The sequence below is a fragment of the Cornus florida genome, unplaced genomic scaffold (assembly GCF_030987335.1).
Source record: "Cornus florida cultivar Cherokee Brave unplaced genomic scaffold, ASM3098733v1 CherokeeBrave_3.0.0_Hap2_Chr06, whole genome shotgun sequence".
Classification (NCBI taxonomy): Eukaryota; Viridiplantae; Streptophyta; class Magnoliopsida; order Cornales; family Cornaceae; genus Cornus; species Cornus florida.
In genome coordinates this window covers 86447247-86465212 of record NW_026775576.1, presented here as the reverse complement: position 1 = coordinate 86465212, position 17966 = coordinate 86447247, and the positions used below count along the sequence as shown (strand labels likewise).

General features: G+C 31.7%; 1 protein-coding gene across 4 annotated transcripts; it reads right to left on the bottom strand.

Annotated features, from left to right (window-relative positions):
* Positions 1-6342: 6342 nt before the first annotated feature.
* LOC132312565 (trehalose-phosphate phosphatase A-like) lies at positions 6343-12392 on the bottom strand. Of its 4 annotated transcripts, XM_059810973.1 has the most exons (14): positions 12050-12392; positions 10371-10436; positions 9330-9388; positions 8748-9247; positions 8518-8658; positions 8329-8400; positions 8063-8185; positions 7883-7939; positions 7673-7774; positions 7472-7549; positions 7285-7354; positions 7101-7171; positions 6901-6993; positions 6343-6725 (listed from the first exon to the last, which is right to left on the bottom strand). In XM_059810973.1, the coding sequence occupies exons 4-14, from the start codon at positions 9030-9032 to the stop codon at positions 6672-6674; spliced, it is 1146 nt and encodes a 381-aa protein (XP_059666956.1). In that variant the 5' UTR covers positions 9033-9247; positions 9330-9388; positions 10371-10436; positions 12050-12392; the 3' UTR covers positions 6343-6671. The 4 variants fall into 4 exon arrangements, with proteins under 4 accessions (XP_059666956.1, XP_059666955.1, XP_059666954.1 ...); XM_059810972.1 differs by lacking the exon at positions 10371-10436; XM_059810971.1 differs by lacking the exons at positions 10371-10436; positions 12050-12392 and adding an exon at positions 10264-10364 and having other exon boundaries at positions 8748-9388.
* Positions 12393-17966: the final 5574 nt, after the last annotated feature.

Sequence of the window (17966 nt, the reverse complement as noted above, 5' to 3'; positions counted from 1 at the left end):
ATTACAATCATGGACGGATCTGAAAGGAGACAATAATGAATATGTTTAATAATTTTAAGGGGTCAGTAGTAATATTTTATAAGTATCTAAATGACAAAAATAATAAGATATAATAATAATAATAAAAAGATTTAGAATAACATTCATGAAAATAAAAATCATTAGTCCAAACTAAATGATTGTTTTAACTTGCACAATTTTTAACTGGACACTTACTCATTTATTTAAAGAATTTAAATTATTAAATAATATTATATACCTATCTATTTATATTCTTTTTACTTAATTTGAAATAAATATCCTAACCACAGGACCATCTTAATATTCCTTTATTTTCACATCATAATACACTAGTAAAGAAGAATTCTGCAAAGTACAAACCGACCTCACACGTGACTTACGTGAATTATCATATTTTTCATATGACATAAATGAACTTTTAAAAATATTAATACGGTCTTTGATTTATGACAATCCAACTTACCGCCTCACAAAGTTTGCGGACCCTTTTTCTATTGCTTTGTTTACCATATGCTTGTCCTTTTTTTATTTTTTTTATTTTTTATTTTTTTGGTAAAATACAACCACACCTCTTAAAGTTTTATAAAAGGACACTCAAAGGAAATTTACCTCTTTTTTTAACAAAGACACCACCTGAAAGTTTAAAAATGGACAAAGATACCCATTTACATGAAAAATTGACCAAATTACCCTTTAACCGTTTAGGAGACTTTTTAACTTTACAATTTCATAAATTGGACCAATTTAACCTCATGAATAATTTATGCATTTAAAAAAAGTAAAAAAAAATTATATTGTTCACTCTTTTTTTTTTTTTTTTTTTTTTTGTTATTTACATTATAAATGTCACAACTTCTTAAAAATGTAGACGTCTAAAATAATTTTTGATAAATTATATTTTGTTATTACTTCTTTTCTTTTTCTTTTTTTTTTTTTAAATTAAAATGCATAATTCTTTCATTTACAAAAATTAAACCAATCTTTTTTCCTTAAAAATAAAAAATATTGTACCAGTATAGCTTTATGCATCTTAAATTATATATCAAATATTATGCATTTCCCAACATAAAAGAAAATAGATACCATCTTAACTTTATGCATGTCTTTGTTTTTTTTTTTTTTTTTTTTTTCCCTTTTATTTTGGGAAATGCATAATATGATAAATAATTTAAGATGCATAAAATTATACTGGTACTATATTTTTTATTTTTAAGGAAAAGAGATTGGTTTAATTTTTTTAAATGAAAGAATTAAGCATCTTAATTTAAAAATAAAAAAGAAAAAGAAAAGAAGTAATAACAAAATATAATTTATTTGAATATATGTATTGGATCAAAAATTCATTTTAGACGTCTACATTTTTAAGAAGTTGGGACATTTATAAATAAAAATAATAAAAAAGTGAACAATATAAAGTTTTTTTTTATGCATAAATTGTTCATGAGGGTAGATTGGTCCAATTTTTTAAATTGTAAAGTTAAAAAAGTCTCTTAAACGGTTAAAGGGTAATTTGGTTAATTTCTCATGTAAAGGGAGTGTCTTTGTCTATTTTTGAATCATCGGGGGTATCTTTGTCCAAAAAACAGATAAGTTTCCTCTAACTGTCCTTTTGTCAAACTTCAGGGGATGTGACTGTACTTTATCTTTTTTTTTTCTTTTTTTTTTTTTATGTAAAAATATAGGTTGTCTAGGGGTACTGGTTTACAATGATTTAAGCTCTCTATTCATGGAGGTAATGCCCAATAAGTCTCCATTTTAAAATATATTGCGTAATAAAAAATGGTATATCGTCAAAGTTTGGATCGGAAGTTTTGTGTGAGAGAGTGGCACCACATCACAAAACCCTTCGATCAAATATCTCTGAATTTAGATGTCTAAAATTTCGAAATAAGTACAACTTGCGTTGGATTTTTTTTTTTCCTTTTCACCTTTATGAATTTCTTACAGTGTTACATTATAGACAATTACCAATTTGATATCAAGAGTGATGATTTGGTTGAATTAGGGGTGGCAAAGTGGGTCACAATTTATTAATCTGTCCATATTTGCCTAATTTTAATAGTTTTGGATGAACTTTATTTAAATAAAATGTGTCAAAAATGAGTTGAGTAATTTTTAACTACTTAATTTGAGGGTCAAGATGGGTTAAATATGAATAATAATATTCAATCCATATTTCACCAATCGCATAATAAATACACAACACACATGTATTATATATTACACTAAACTCATTTATCTCTCTCTCAAATTCTCTCACTCACATGTATCTAAATTTGACTCTCATCAATTCCCTCTTTCTAAATTTCTCTCCTATAAATTTATTCTCTTTCCTTCACTTCTCTTTTTTTAAAACGAGTCAATAAATATTGTTGAGTTTAAGATTATTTTTTTAATTTGTTATTAAATAAAATTTTAAAACCTTCAAAAAAAAATTTAACAGTAAAAAAATAATTAAAATAATAAAAAAATTAATAAATAATAATTAATAAATTTATGAGTCATAACGAATTAATTCTTAATATTTTTTTACTCGTTAATTTTTAAACAAATTAAATACGAATCTTGATTCATTTATTTTTAATTCAGTCCAAACCCAATATAATCAGTCCATATGTCACATAGGTAGTATTTATACTTAGAGACGATTTTGATAATTGCGACACCGATATCAGATATGTCACAAATCTATCTTATCAATAGACATCAATAAATGTTTGTGTGTATATATATATAGCCATAGACATTTCTGCGTGGGCCTTCTCACTGAATTATTCACAGAACACAACAAGAGTACCTTCCCTGACAGTGGAGACCACAACGAAATTGCGAAGAGAATTAGTGCTCATTCAAGGCCAATAGATGGCACAGCATTTGTGTATTAGAGCAACCCAGCGAGAGCAACCCCAGCGCGAGCATTAAAGTGTACAATATCTCCGCCAATGAAATGCTTTTCTCTGCACATTACACACAAATGAGGTCCATACAATATTATACACTCCACACTTCATAGTTAAAGAATGGAGTAGTGTGAGCCTTTGTGTGTGATAATAATAAAAAATAAAAAAATAATATTGTGTGATAATGTGTAGAATAAATATTATATGTGTATTGGATTAATTAATTAATGTAAAGATAGTCAAATTTTAATTAATTAAAAAAGTCATTCTTTCTAAATAAATAAAAAGAGTCATTTAATTTGCACAAACAAAATATATCTGTTAAGAAAAAGACAAACATAATATAGTCTTTGAGAAAAATATAACCGTTAGTAAAAAGACAAACAAAATATAACTATTGAGAAAAAATAAATAAAATATAACCGTTTGTAATATTACATATTCTCTATAAATACCGTTACATTTCTATTAAAAATTTTCATCATTCATCAGGTAGTTAACTTTCTCTTTCTCAATATTCCTTTCATTTTTTCGGACGAAATTTTCTTCCTTGAACATTCCATGAATTAACGACCTCCATTGCCCCTTTCGCAAAACTCTGAAGTACAACCACAATTCAATTATGATTTTTACTCTTCATGATTTTACCAATCCGAAAACTTATCTCAATCTCAATTCTCTTATTTCCAAAACCCACCACATTCTCAATACCAATCTCATTCCCAATACCTACCTTTTTCCCAATACCAATCTCCTTCTCAATATCTATCTTCTTCCCAATACCAATCTCATTCTCAATACCCACTTCCTTCCCGATACCCACCTCATATCCAATCTCAACCTCCTTCCCAATATACATCTTAATCTAAACCTTTTCAATCCAAGTCTAATTCAAGGATATATAGGAAAAATTAGTCTACCCTTAATATTGGGAAGATCCAATAACAGGTGCAGATCAACAAAGTGGTATATAATGGGGACGTATCAATGCTGATTTCAAATGCCAAATGGGCGACATAGAGAAGAACCGACAGCAGTCAGGTTTGTCGAATCGTTTCACAATAATTAAGCGAGTAGTTGGCAAATTTAATGGATACCACCAACAGATCCAAAACCAATGTCGAAGTGGATATGACGTTGAAGATGTCGTAAGTTTCTTACTTTGTAATAAATTTCTTACGGTCTAAATTTCCTTTAAAATAAATATTTATTTTAATTGACAATATGTCTAAATATAGTTTTTGTTTAATTCTTATAACACATGGCAACAAAAACACTGTATGAAGATGAAGAAGGGGAGCCATTTAAGTTGGAGCACGGTTGGAATATTCTTCGAAAATCTTCAAAATGGCTCCAAAATTGCGATACAATGAAGAAACAACAAACACCAAACACAAATAAGAGAGTTATAGATCTTGATATGAATGAGCCTAGAGATTGTTCCGAAATAGTTTCATCAACACGAGGTTTAATCCCAACTAATTCATCTACTCAGTCAACTTCTGCAGTATCAACACCAGGTTCGGTAAACCTTGGCGATGACGACTCACCGGCCATTGACGAAAGTTCACGTGACATTTCACGACCTATTGGGTGAAAAGTTGCCAAGAAGGGTCGTAAAAGTAAAGATAAGGTACAAAATGACTTATTTCTTATATCGTTTCAAGGATTTGCCGAGCAAAATAAGTTGATAAACAACTTTGCACTCGAATCTCATACTTTAAAAATGAAATCGAAATTCGATTTGGGCATAGAGCAAAAACGAACACGGCGATTGGAGCTTGAGCTGCAAAAAGAAATGAAATTAAAGGAGCTTGAGGCGCAAAAAGAAATGAAGATGATGGAGATTGAGCAGGAGCAAGTTTTTTGGGAAGGACAAATGATGGAAAAAAATCCAAATGATATTGCAACACCGGCGGTGAAAGCATGGATCGAGGATCGACAAAATGAAATTATGGCGCGTTATGCAAAAAAGGGCAATTAATTGTAATGTTTACTATATTTTTTTACATGTGTGGAATGTATTTTTTTTTCCTCAGTTGTATTGTTTTATTTTATTTGTAGGAAGATATGTAATGCACATTTTTTTTTTTATATGTAATATTATTGTTTTTTAATATATATATATATTTAAAATCTTATATCTAAGTCGGAGCAAATAATTATAACCGTTAGTATTATAGTTGTTGAGAATAAAACTGTTGGAAAAAAATAATAATAATAATAAAATTTATTTTATTATTTTAAAAATAATAATATAATAAAGTGTAAAATGAAAAAATGAGGACACAACAAAAACTTAGAGCTTCTAAAATAAGTGTACAATTAATTACTGATATATCTATACATTTTATATAAAGTTATTGACGTGAAAATAATAATATAATAAAGTGTAAATGAAAAAATGAGGACACAACAAAAACTTAGAGGCTCTAAAATAAGTGTACAATTAATTACTGATATATCTATACATTTTATATAAAGTTATTGAGGTGACTATACACTTTTATGTAAAGTGTACAATGGGAAAAAAAACTCCAGCGTTGGGGTTGCTCTTGGCAATTTAGTACCAAGACCAAAGATTCACTGCAGTACACGGCACGGTATTGTATTGCATCAAACTCTGTGGTTCACAGCTTCACATGTGGTCCACAGTTGCTGTAGTACAACATAATATTTTAAAATTGTTAAACGATATGTCAAATTGATCACTTGTTCTCCTGGACAAGGATTTCTTCATTTGTATAGTAATTCTTTTTCTTTTTATTTATTTATTTATTTTTTTTTTGTGAATAAAAGTATATCTCAATATTTTTGTAAAATGCATTCCAAACATAAATGACATGGTCATTTTTGGACCACTCATTTTAAAATAAAAGAAATGACATATTATTTCACTTGATTTTCACCCTTGTTCCTCCTTAATCATTTCGCCAAAAAACAAAAGAAAAAAATTCAAAGAAAGAGAAATTAATTGAGTCCACTCCTTTTTTTTGTGTCACTGTTTGTGCATTTCTATGACATTACTTGTTCCTCCTTAAACTTTTTCCTTATTAATATACTATACGACAAAAAGGATTTCATTATATATATATGTGTGTGTATAAATTTGATGTATTTTAAAATCAGGCCAAATAAAGAGAAAATTAGAGTTTTTCCACAGACACTAAACCCTAAACCCTACGTGAAAAAATAAAAAATAAAATCACCATTAAGTTTTTAATGTTTTCTTTTTCCGACTCCAAACATTTCATCACAACCAAACATAAAAATTGATCTTCACATTGCCTTTCCTCCCTTAAATTAACAAACAAACCATTGATTGGCAACAAGATAAAAAAAAAAGTTCAGGATTTGATATTGTTGGGCAAATAGTCACTCCAGGTTAATACATGATACAGCATTAGATGGAACAATAACATAATCAAACAAAATATATTAATTTGCATTTAATTTAAATTAAATTTTAAAAAACCAATGAACAAATATATTTCCTTAGATTCCAAAAATTCCCTCATAAAAAATACAAAACAAATGAACTATACACTTGGAAATGAGGGCAAACTGGAGAGCGACAAGAATTTACAAATGAAAAAGCTCTGAGCAGTGACCATTTGCAAGCTTTTCTCATGGCGGTGACTTCACTCCAATCCTCCTTGATCAACTCTATAAAACTCCGGAAAATGTAAAATCTTTGTAATGCGGTATATAGATTTACTATATAGTATACTCTTCTTAATTATGTTACATTCATGCTGCATTTGACTCCTTCCAATTTACCAGTGACTTGAGAAACTCCATTACCTGCATCAACCGATAAAACATGCAAATATTCAACAATTATAACTAAGTCAAATAGTCAATAAATTATGCTTCTTGTTCTTGTTCTGTTCCTTATTATTCTGACCAAAATGGCGATTGGTTCTCTAGAACAATCTGAAAATAAAACATAATTTCAATTACGGAGAATCAATTGTACCTCTGATGGATCCCTGAGAGAGTAAAATGCATTGCTTTCCTTGGGCGCGGAAGACACCAAGATGCCATAACCTCGGTTACCCTCTCTAAGAAACTGTTAACAATTCAATTAAGTTTATTTACACTACTAAATTAAATAAGAAATGATATTTACACATCAGATAATTAACTGGTGTTATAACAAGGTTATTGAGGCATTACCTTAAATGCGTCTTCGTCTGTCCGGTCGTCTCCAACATAAATTGGGAGTACATCATCACAATTACTTAACCCTACATCAAATTTTTTTTTAGTTGTTGATTCATTGTGACAGGAAAATATTTGACTATAAATGAAAAGCAATAACTTGTTTAAACTTGTATACTGGATCCAAGTATTTGCTCACCTAGTGATTCAAGTAAAAACTCAACAGCTTTCCCCTTATCCCAATTAAGCACTGGCCGAACCTCTAAAACCTAAAATAGGAATAATATAATAAAAATTAGAGGTCAGGGAAAAAAAAAATAAAAAAATAAAAAAAAAATTATTAATAAAAAATGGATCAATCTGTGTAAGCAGGATTTGAGAAAAACCTTTCGCCCATGTGTCAATCGCAAACGAGGGTAGTCTTTCAAAATTTTGTGTACAGATTCCCCAATTGTTTTCCAACTCTGAAAATAATTTAAAAAAAAGTAATTATAAGAGCTTCTATTAGCCAAACAATACAATCATCAATCAATTACTCATCCAACCAATAAACTTATTTAGGTTGTACTGCGCACTAGCACGCCCACCTTCTCATCTACATTGCGGTAGTGCACAGAGACGCAGAACTTATTGTTCTCAACTTCTGCTCCGGTAATTTCTTTGGTAATCTTAACAAGGGATCTAAAAACCTGCTCCGGCATGAACAAAATCAGAATGCATGTGTTACAAAATGAAAGTTTAGAACTACTGCAAGGGTGCACCACATCCAATAACATTGTGCAAAGACATCTACCAACCTCATTGATCATTGGTAAGAATTCACTAGCAGGCTGGAACAAATTAACTTCCTTATCCTATTTCACCAAAGAAAAAAAAAAAAAAAAACCGATGTCAGATAACATTCGAAAAGAAAGAAAAAGGGTGAGTGAAGCTCAATATAGTTCTTGCAAGAAAGAAAATTATTGTTGGCAGATTACCTGCTTGTCAGTGGAACTCGTACCATTCAGATGGACATCAGGAACTGGCTGCACAGGACCCATAATGTCCATCCCATGACTACCAGCGTAGTAGAGCTCTGTTAATCCTACAAATTCGTATACCTGAATATATGGGGGCATAAAACTAGTGATATCAACAACAAAGACCATCAAGAGTAACAATATCGATAGAATATACTATAAAATTGCCACAGAAAATGTCATAATACAAGAAAATAGAAATTGAACAGTGGCTAGTTAAGTACTTTATCACGGCTTCTTCCACTAATTATTGCAGTTGGAAAAAATTTTGCCACATTTTTCACAGCAGCACGCATCTGAAAACAAGTAAAGGGGATCACATAAGAAATCAAAGGGGCTGAGAAAAAGAGGGAGTTTGTGCAAAAAGTCGACTTTTTTACATGAAAAACAAATTTAAATAAATGGATTCTCACTGCATTAGACATGGAGGCACGGTCTGGGTTATCTACAATTGGGGAGAGAGTGCCATCATAATCCAGAAACAACGCTATTCTCTTGCCCTTTGCACAATTTGTTATTTGCTCAAAAGTTGCCAGTGCTGACGGGTACTCAAGCTGCAGTAACACAAGATGATAACTAATTTGTCTAAGATTCCATTGAAGATTACATCTGAATTGTGAGCCAAACAACAGAAAAAATTTACCATCCAATTGCAATAAGCAACATCGGTATCAGATGGAGCTAGCTCAGTGCTAGAAATTTTGGTTGCCTTCTTATGGGTAGGGGACGAGTTTTTCATGGCTTCAAGCCAAGAGCTGTTCCTTTCCAGCTTTCCTGGCTTCTTCCTTGGGATTGTTAAGAGACCAGGAGAGAAAACGATGCTTCGAGATGGGTAAGGCAACAGAGCAGCATGGATGCCTAATCTTGACTTACTCATGGGTGGAGGATCAGTGAGAACAGGAGCACTATGATTCGATTTCAGGTCCATCTGATCCAGATTTGTTAAACGATATGTCACCTTGAATACTATGCAATAGTGGACTGAAGGTCCGAGCAGAAAAGAAAGCAGTCAGGTTTCAAAACCCCGATTTCAGACTACCCTTCGAGCCAATTCTCTTGTCAATGAAAAAAAAACCGCCTTTTCAAGGTTTTCTGGTCACAACTGGTTGAGGAGCTGCACATCAAGCGCAAGACTCCTGAAAACTAAAGGCAAAAAGAACGTATTGACCGACAAGTCGATAGAGATCAGAATCAGGGAGATTGCCAAACAAAACCAGTGTCTTACATGTAGTACATTCTCATCACCTGACTCAATGTCTGTCTAGATCAGGCAACAGAAAATATCTGCAAAAAAGCATTTAGACAAATAGTGAGTGGTACAGCTACCAGATCTCACAGAAAATTTCTCATTATGTCAACATTATAAGTGTGTGTGTGAATCAATGTAACATACATATGCAAAGTCAAAACTTTTAAATCTGTAGATCGGCATTGAAATGCTTGGTCTAAACGAGTAATATGCTACCGAAACTAAACTAAGTATACTGACGACAGATAAAATAAAAATGCATAGACCATAAAGCAGAGGGGAAAAAAGGAGCTTTCAGACAAAAACTTGTATCCTCCATGCATAGCATTTGACAGAAATTCAAAATAAGATAAAATTTTGAGATGAATAAAAGGAACCGACAATACATATAAATAAATTTCCAAACAAACTAATGGAACGAAATCTGCTATTCGTTCATAAAAAAAAATATGAGCTTCCGCAAACATTACTTGAGCAAGAAACAGGAACTCTTAGGCTTCCCTCATAATACAATTAGTGGGGGATCTTCGGTGGTTTTATAATGTCTACTCTGGGAGATGAAAATCATATGCTTACACATCTCGTTACCTCCTTGTGGTTTTTTTTGTTGTCTAGACTTCTTGTTGTCCAATATTTATGTTCATGAATAAAGGAGGTTTTAATTGAATTGAGAAAAAGACTCTTACTGGAAAACAAGATCCATGTAACAGACACCAAATAATTGGAAAGACTTTGTGGAGTTGAATAAAGAAAGGTGTTATAGTATTTTAATAATGTCAAGAGTCCCCCAATTACTTGCAGAAACTAGAATACGAAATTAAGGTACTGTAAATATCAAAATAAAAAACATTGTCCTGAGACTCATCTACCGGTATGAGATTTCAAATAAACAATCTACATGCTGTAGTACTTTATATTAGAGACAGCTACATTAAATCTGGCACAGGCTTCATGAATAGCTACAACGATAATGGTGATGACAATAATGAACCAATTATAATACATCAGCTTACATACATTGTATGTAAGGCGTATACACTTCACTCTTAACAAGAATTTTGGTTTCACAAGAACTACTTGTCTCTGCAAACAGATACCGACGTTATGGTCCCACTTAATAGTGAGAGTATTAAAAAAAATCAAAGAGCCATAGAGATCAAAGACGAGATAAGATAAATAACACATGCAGAAGTAAAATACGAGATAAGCATTCATAGCACTAGTAGAAAAAATATATTCAAGTCACCAGTTTGTGTATGTGCTAGTGAAAATTTTTGGTAGTGAAAATTTTTGGCCCACATATATTGAAGTGTTCCAGCCCACGGTGAATGGGAAACAATAGCATATGCGCACACACTATTGGCCTACGTATATTGAAGCATTGGGAATCATTAAACATATGGACCTAACACAAAAAAGATTCATAAATACACCTACCAAACCAAATAAAGATAAAATAAAAATAACAATAAATTCAATACTAATGGAAAAGAATATATCCCCATACTTTTGTTGTCGTCCCATAACTCATTGTAACCACACAAAAGAACAGTTGCCATACTTTTGTTGCTATCCCACAACCCATTGTAACCACATACAAGAACAGAAGTAGTTTAACATTTTTATCATATACATTTTTAATGATAAGCCCCCTCAATATACCATGCCGGCACATTAACCATTATGTTACAACAGCTTGGGCACCCAATATATATATATATATATAAAACAAGGGTAAAGGGCAAAAAAAACCCTGTACATAAAATTGTGCACAAAACAACCCTCCTGTTCAGTATGAACCCCTCAACATTTGAAAAATGTGTTCACAACAAGACTAAATAGAGAACCAAGCCACTGTCAAACAGTAAAGTTCAAGAAGAAATTCAAGTCTTCTAAGAAAGATACATATGTTTTATATGTTTTATGATCAACAATACGACAAAAATCAACCTTGTGATATACCAACCCGTAAGCATATTTCATGTTTTTAAAAAAATATTTTATTCACATTTTAAAAAACTATCCCATTCAATAACAGTGAAATTGATTAGGACTTAAGACAGACAACTAATGTTTGGATTGTAATATTATATGGAATAATGTGAAGATGAAAACAATGACATTTTATCATATTAGCTTATTCTAACACATACGGCAGACAAATCACAGAATCAAAGTCAACTATATATGTGCTGTGTTTGGGAAAAAAAAGGGGAATTAACCAAACCATAAGTTCAACTATCTAACCGACACCAGAAATTTGGTACAATATCAAACATGACACTTGGATACAAGAAAACAAAATGAACTGAAAACCTGTCCAACACCGCCGTTTGTTTCCAGAGAAAATAGTTCCTACATATAATTTCCGAGAAAATGATAAATATCATTCATTTTCTGTGCAAAAAAAAAAGTATTTCCTCCCAAAATCTGAATATGGACTATAATCAACTTTAACATTCGATTCTTATTAATAAGAATATTATTGAGCCCTAAATCAATTCCAGATTATAATGCATACAAAAAGCAAAGAAAAAAATATCAATTAGTTCCAAAAGAGTAATCAAATTCAAACAAAAAAGCTCAGTTTTGCAACATTAAAAATCAACAACATTGCTTGCAAATATACAAATCTTATTGAGAGGGAGCGATATATATATATATATATATATATATATACATACATACATACATACCTGTTTGAAGAGCACAAATGCGAACCAATCAATTAGAAACGAAACACGAGACAATATTTGGAATGCAGATCCAAACGTGGACGAACAATATATAAAACCCTCCAAAACCCTTAGGAAACAGAGCTCTGGTAAATATATTGACTTCACAGCAACGAAAGCTCCAGACAATTGGACACAAAAATCATAGAAATTGCACAAATAAATATATATGTGTGTGTGTCGTTGACGAATGCTAAGAGGAGAGAAACGAGAAAAGGAAGAGAAGCGACGGGGAAAAGTGGTGGTAATTTATAGAGTTCCGGTGTTGGACGAGTCGTACCCAAGAAGGCAAAACTCGGTTGTTGAACCCGAAACTTCAGCTGAAACTTTCAAATTTCTTTTCCCACGCTTCTTTAACGCGCGTGTAAACCCAACACCTGTTTCTTCATCTTCTTTTTATAGGAAATGTCCTTGCTATTTCTTTGCTTTTGGTCCAAGGAAAGTGGGGACCGTTATGGGAGACACGGACACTACACGGATTCAACGAATTCACTTAAATCCTTTGATTAATTAGTCTTAAAAAAAATGAAAAAATGAGACATTTCCCACATAAAAGGGATGTCTCCAATTTGTGTAAACTACCCGAACATAAATATTGTACTAGTATCTTCAAAACATAAAGTCCGGAAAAAAAAGTCAAAATTATATAAGATAAATATCTCTAAAATGACATGAGTTGTTGGAGTAAAAGTCTCATCGTAAGCAATCACGGCAATAGAAAGGTTAATGTACAATAGTCTAATTCAATTGATTTCCCTCCATATTCACATATTATGCTCATCAAACACTTCCTTGAATAATATTGATAAGTGTTGGAAATTTTAAATTTCAAATTCATTTTGTAATCTATTTTTCTAAAATATATTTTGACTGTTCTTTCTTACTCTAATTGGTGAGATTTAATCTCTCTTATACGGAATCTATTTAGAGCTGAATTAAAAAATTACCTTAAATTTTTTTTTTTCTTTTTTTTCTTTTTCCTCTCTTACTGCACGTGTATCGGCCCACAACACATTCACCATTCAAGTCAAGAGTGTTAGGAGTGCGGTTATAAGGTGAGACTTCAAAAATTTATCTCTCAAATCTCTACCAACACTACTATACCTCTGGACTATTTTTCTTTCTTTCAAAGGCACAGAATTAGCTTCACTAATATTAATTAATACGGAGTTGCATGTTTTTCCATTTATTAGAAGTGTATGGTGAAGCGCGTGGTGCAAAGTCCTTCCAGAGCTGAATTCTTTAATAACTGATGTGGCCCAAAACTGATTTTAATTATTTTAATGAATAAAAACTGCCAAGCTGACTAGGTCCCATGACGAGATCTTAGAAGAACGCGGTGTGACACGTGTAAAACTGACTTTCTGGCCAGCATACGCGATGCCACGTGTGATCTTGTCATGTCTGACGTGGCCACGTGTCGTGCTGGTCCCGCCACGCAGGTTACGACAAATGTGCCAGGAAGGTGACGTCGCTTTCGCTGACAGCTGAGTGGTCATCGGCGACGGTAGGAAGGCACGGTTCTTCAACACACAGTTGGATGACAATAAACCACCTCGGTGATGTGCCACGTGGACCCGCCATCCCCATCCCCATCCCCAGAAATACCAGCCGCACGACATGGGAATGGAGGTGGGCTTACTCGGCCCTGAAATTTAACCACTGGCCATCGATGTCTCCACGTAGTGTTCATAAGGTGGCTCAGTTTGGGGCCCAGTCCGAGCTGGCAAAAGATGGCGGTTTTTTACTACCAAAAGACATTAGTGAATCGGGGCGAAAAAATAGAAAGTGGGTTATGCTTATGCCTTAAATGTTTCTTAAAAAACAGAAAAAAAAGTATTTCTAAAAGAAAATTCGCATCCGTATGTTTAATTTGTGATAGTGCGACAAAATTTATTTGACATTAATTTAATTTAAAATTAAATTTCTTAACAATTTTTGAAGCAATGTCGACAAAATTTATTTTCAAATTGGATAATTTTGTTTAGTTAAAAATGAATAATAATGCATAATAATTAAGAAGAGTGGGATCAACATTGTGTGGGAATGAATGCAAAAAGTTCAAATACACAAAAGTAGAAATACAAATGCACAAGAGCCCACTTTTTCAAAATTGTCGGTGACGTTCCCAAAGCATTTTATTCAAACTGGATCCAACTCAGAAGTCGCCAATTTAATGCGTGACTTGGACGAGAAATTTAGGTTTGCGCGCGCACACACACACCCGAAAGAAACTTAGGAATCCTATAATAAATGTATCATCACCATGTATTTCAGTATTTGATCCTTTAATATAATCTAACTCATTTTAAAATTAAAAAAAAAAATGAAAAACAAAAGAAGAAGAAAGAGTACCCTTAGAATAAGAAAAAAACAAAATGACATGTATTAACATAAAATAAAATAACAAAAAAAGAAATTCATTTTACTCTTAGGTTGACTTGAATCCTCTAGTATATTCTTGATGGTATGTTATTTTCATTTTCTTCTTATTATTTCGAGAGTTCTTTTAGTAATTTCCTATGTAAATTTTAAGTATGAGAAAAAAATGGGAAAAAAAAAAAAAAAAAAAATCTCTTTTTTCATTTTCTTCTTATTATTTCGAGAGTTCTTTTAGTAATTTCCTATGTAAATTTTAAGTATGAGAAAAAAAAAAAAAAAAATCTCTTTTTCAGTTCCTATCGTGGACCCTTTCTGAAGTGTGTTTAATGCTAAGGGGACCAATTTAATTACCGTGAAAATGCCCACATCTATTTTGTGGGCCATATAGCGTACATACATGTCGTAATGGGTGGATACTTTTTTAGCCGGATCTGATGTGCTGGACAAGTACTCCTTGCTTTTCTATTTGGATTTCATGTGGGATAAGTATTTCTTATAATATTCTTTCCTATCTGAACTCGCAATGCCCAATCGCATCTTACCTACCTGGGTGGGCACACCCGGACCCCTCGGGCCGAGGTCACTTGGCGTGACACTTTATAAAAAATTAGATCTGACTTTTATACTAGCTGTAACGGATGACGTTTACTCATTTACTTAAAAATTTAAACTATTGGGTAATAATACACACTAACTTATTTATACCCATTTAAATTTGATGTGGAACAAGTAACCCTTGTGACATATGGGCACACAACTTTTCTATTATAAAGCTATAACTGAGTTGAAACAATGCATTGAAGTTCTCCTTTCTAGATGCTTTAAATTCAGGTTTAGGTTTGAAGAATCAAAACTCCATTAGATTATGAATAAAATTCAGATTTTGGTGGGGTTATTGACACCATTTGAACGCAAATTTCTATTTGACTTTGTTATTTAAGACCAATCAATCAACGAAATGACCAAACTTAGCCCTTTTTTTGGCCATTTGATGCACGTGTGTGAGACAGAAAAGACACTGATTTAGGCTATGTTTGGAGGAGCTTTTTGAATTTTAGAAGGGTTTTGAAGAATGCATTTTAATAAACAAATTTAAAAAGAAAAGGTTGTTTGGTGGATGAAATAATTCAATTTTTTTCAACAATTAACATAATTTTAACTTGACAATTTTATCCTTAACATCTATTCTTAAAAAATATTCCAGGAAAATTTCGGAGAAGAGTACAAACCTGTTAGCAATTGAATTCGCATATAGCAAGAATGAAGAAAATGAAAAAGTGGAAAAAGAAAAGAAAAGAAAATAAAAGGTGGTGAAGTGCTACTAAATATTAGCGAATGATGGATTCATAATTCTATTGTTGTTATGCTTATCAATTATTGAAGATTAATTGTTACTAATAACTTGATAAACCGGAGATATATCCACTATAAAATCATTTTTTACTCCCGAAATTCTTCTCTGGAGGTTGTCGGCAAACCATTTTTATATGACAAGAAAATGATGAGTGACACAATTAGCAAGTGTAAGATAATTCATAGAGAGAGAAATACATGTGAAGATATTGAGAATTAAAAACTTAAGATTTTAAAAATTTAGGAGTATGTTTGAAGAATTGCAACTTAAAGAAATAGGAAAAATATCATAGCATTGGAATTTGGATGAAATACTCTCAAAATCTATTGTCATTTGGTTTATCTATGGAGTGATGTAGATCGACTAATTTCACAAAATATAAAAGGGCAAACTTGTTTATAAAATTTGTTACTTAAAATTAGTTTAGCTTTTAGATGAATGAGTTTTAAAAGCAAGTATTCTGAACTTCGCTTGAACGGACTTTTTAAGACTTTCGCATCTGCTAGAATTCATTTTTCATTGTTTCACCAAACATCAAGATTTTTTAGTAAAGACCTTCATGGGCTTGGAAGCCCGTTTCAAGCCTCCAGAAGCTCCCCTAAAGTCTTTCCAAAGTCTCAATTGACTTTTAAAATTCCTCTTAATTTACCAAATATAAATAAAAAAAATTAATTTCGTAAGCACAATTTATTAGTATATATTCTGAATTAAATATTTAAAATGGAGGGTCATTTTTAATTTCCAAATCATCAGCCATTCTAGTGACTCTATTTTGTGCATATTGATTGATGTTAAAGATTGGTGATTGGGATGTTATATTCCTCTTGAATGTGTTCAACTTGACATATGAAAACAGATGAATGGGCATCAATCGCCTTTTAGGAAGTTTAACTTACTCGGCAATGCCATTCATTTCATATTTGAATTGTATTATTAATACAATATAAAGATAAAAGATATATCTCTTAGGCGAGGGCGGATTCAGAAATAGGGCTGGGCTAATATATTCTTAGATAGGTTAATAAAACTATATATATATATATATATATATATATATATATATATATATATATATATTGATGGGCTTAAGCCCACCAGAACCCAATCTGAATCCGCCCTTGCTCTTAGAATCTCTATTCCTATTTAGCTGAGATTGTAACTTTAGATAGAGTGACATTACAAAACCTGACTGACTTGAAATAATTGGTAATAATATATATATGTGTGTGTGTGTGTGTGTGTGTGTGTGTGTATATCTAAGACAAAAATATTAAATTAGAAGTACTAAGGTTCAAAGCCGAGATAACGGATAGTAACCTAACCTCTGGGCTACAAAAGTTTTCGCAATTGGTAAGAAAACTTAATAGTGAGAAGTGAGAACTGTGAGATATTTGAAGGGGTAGAGTTGAACATTTTATAAAATCTCATGTGAGCAATATAATTTATCCAGTAACATTCACTGACTCCAGCACAAAATTATGGGCCAAATCTGAATATGCGTGTATACATATATATTTTGATATATTCATCAATCATATAATAGAACCAGCTCCATAATAAATTGTCACATTTAATAATCTTGGATTCATCTCCATAGCAAAATTGTCAAATTGCTGCGAGTGGGTCCTAAGCAATAGCAACCACAAGAAATGATTTGGTCAAAGGAACACCCCCATCTCAAAAATAAGATTTCAAAGATGGAAGACTTGAGACATGCTCGGTGGTATTTTCATTTTCATGCTGTGAAGTTTTTGCTTTAAATAAAAAAAGTACGAAATATCTGAAAATTCATTTTCAATTATTTAATTCTCAAAGGATAAGCTTAAAACATAGAAGACTTACCCTAATAGTTTCCTGAAAGCAACCAATCCTCAGAAGAAATATATATATAATAATAATAATAATAATAATTTTAAACCATTCCTTAACAACACTTGGCATCTGCACCTTTCTTTGTTTATTTATTTATTTCTTTCTCTCTCTTCCTTTTTTTTTTTCAAATTTTTTTCAAAATTTGAAAAACTGCAAATATTCATAAAAAGTTGAAGATGAATTTTTTCTTTTGATATAGAGTGCAAACTCCCTACATAAGCAGAAGAAGAGAGATCATTGAAGTTCACAGGTAAAGAAAAAGTATGTAAA

What these genes read in the sequence shown, in the direction of transcription:
- LOC132312565 (XM_059810973.1), bottom strand. Translation starts at nt 9,032, where the DNA reads ATGGACCTGAAATCGAATCATAGTGCTCCTGTTCTCACTGATCCTCCA. An exon ending in GTGGAAGAAGCCGTGATAAA is followed by an intron (nt 8,186 to 8,328) that starts GTACTTAACTAG and finishes CCATATATTCAG; the next exon opens with GTATACGAATTTGTAGGATT. An exon ending in GATTGACACATGGGCGAAAG is followed by an intron (nt 7,355 to 7,471) that starts GTTTTTCTCAAA and finishes TTCCTATTTTAG; the next exon opens with GTTTTAGAGGTTCGGCCAGT.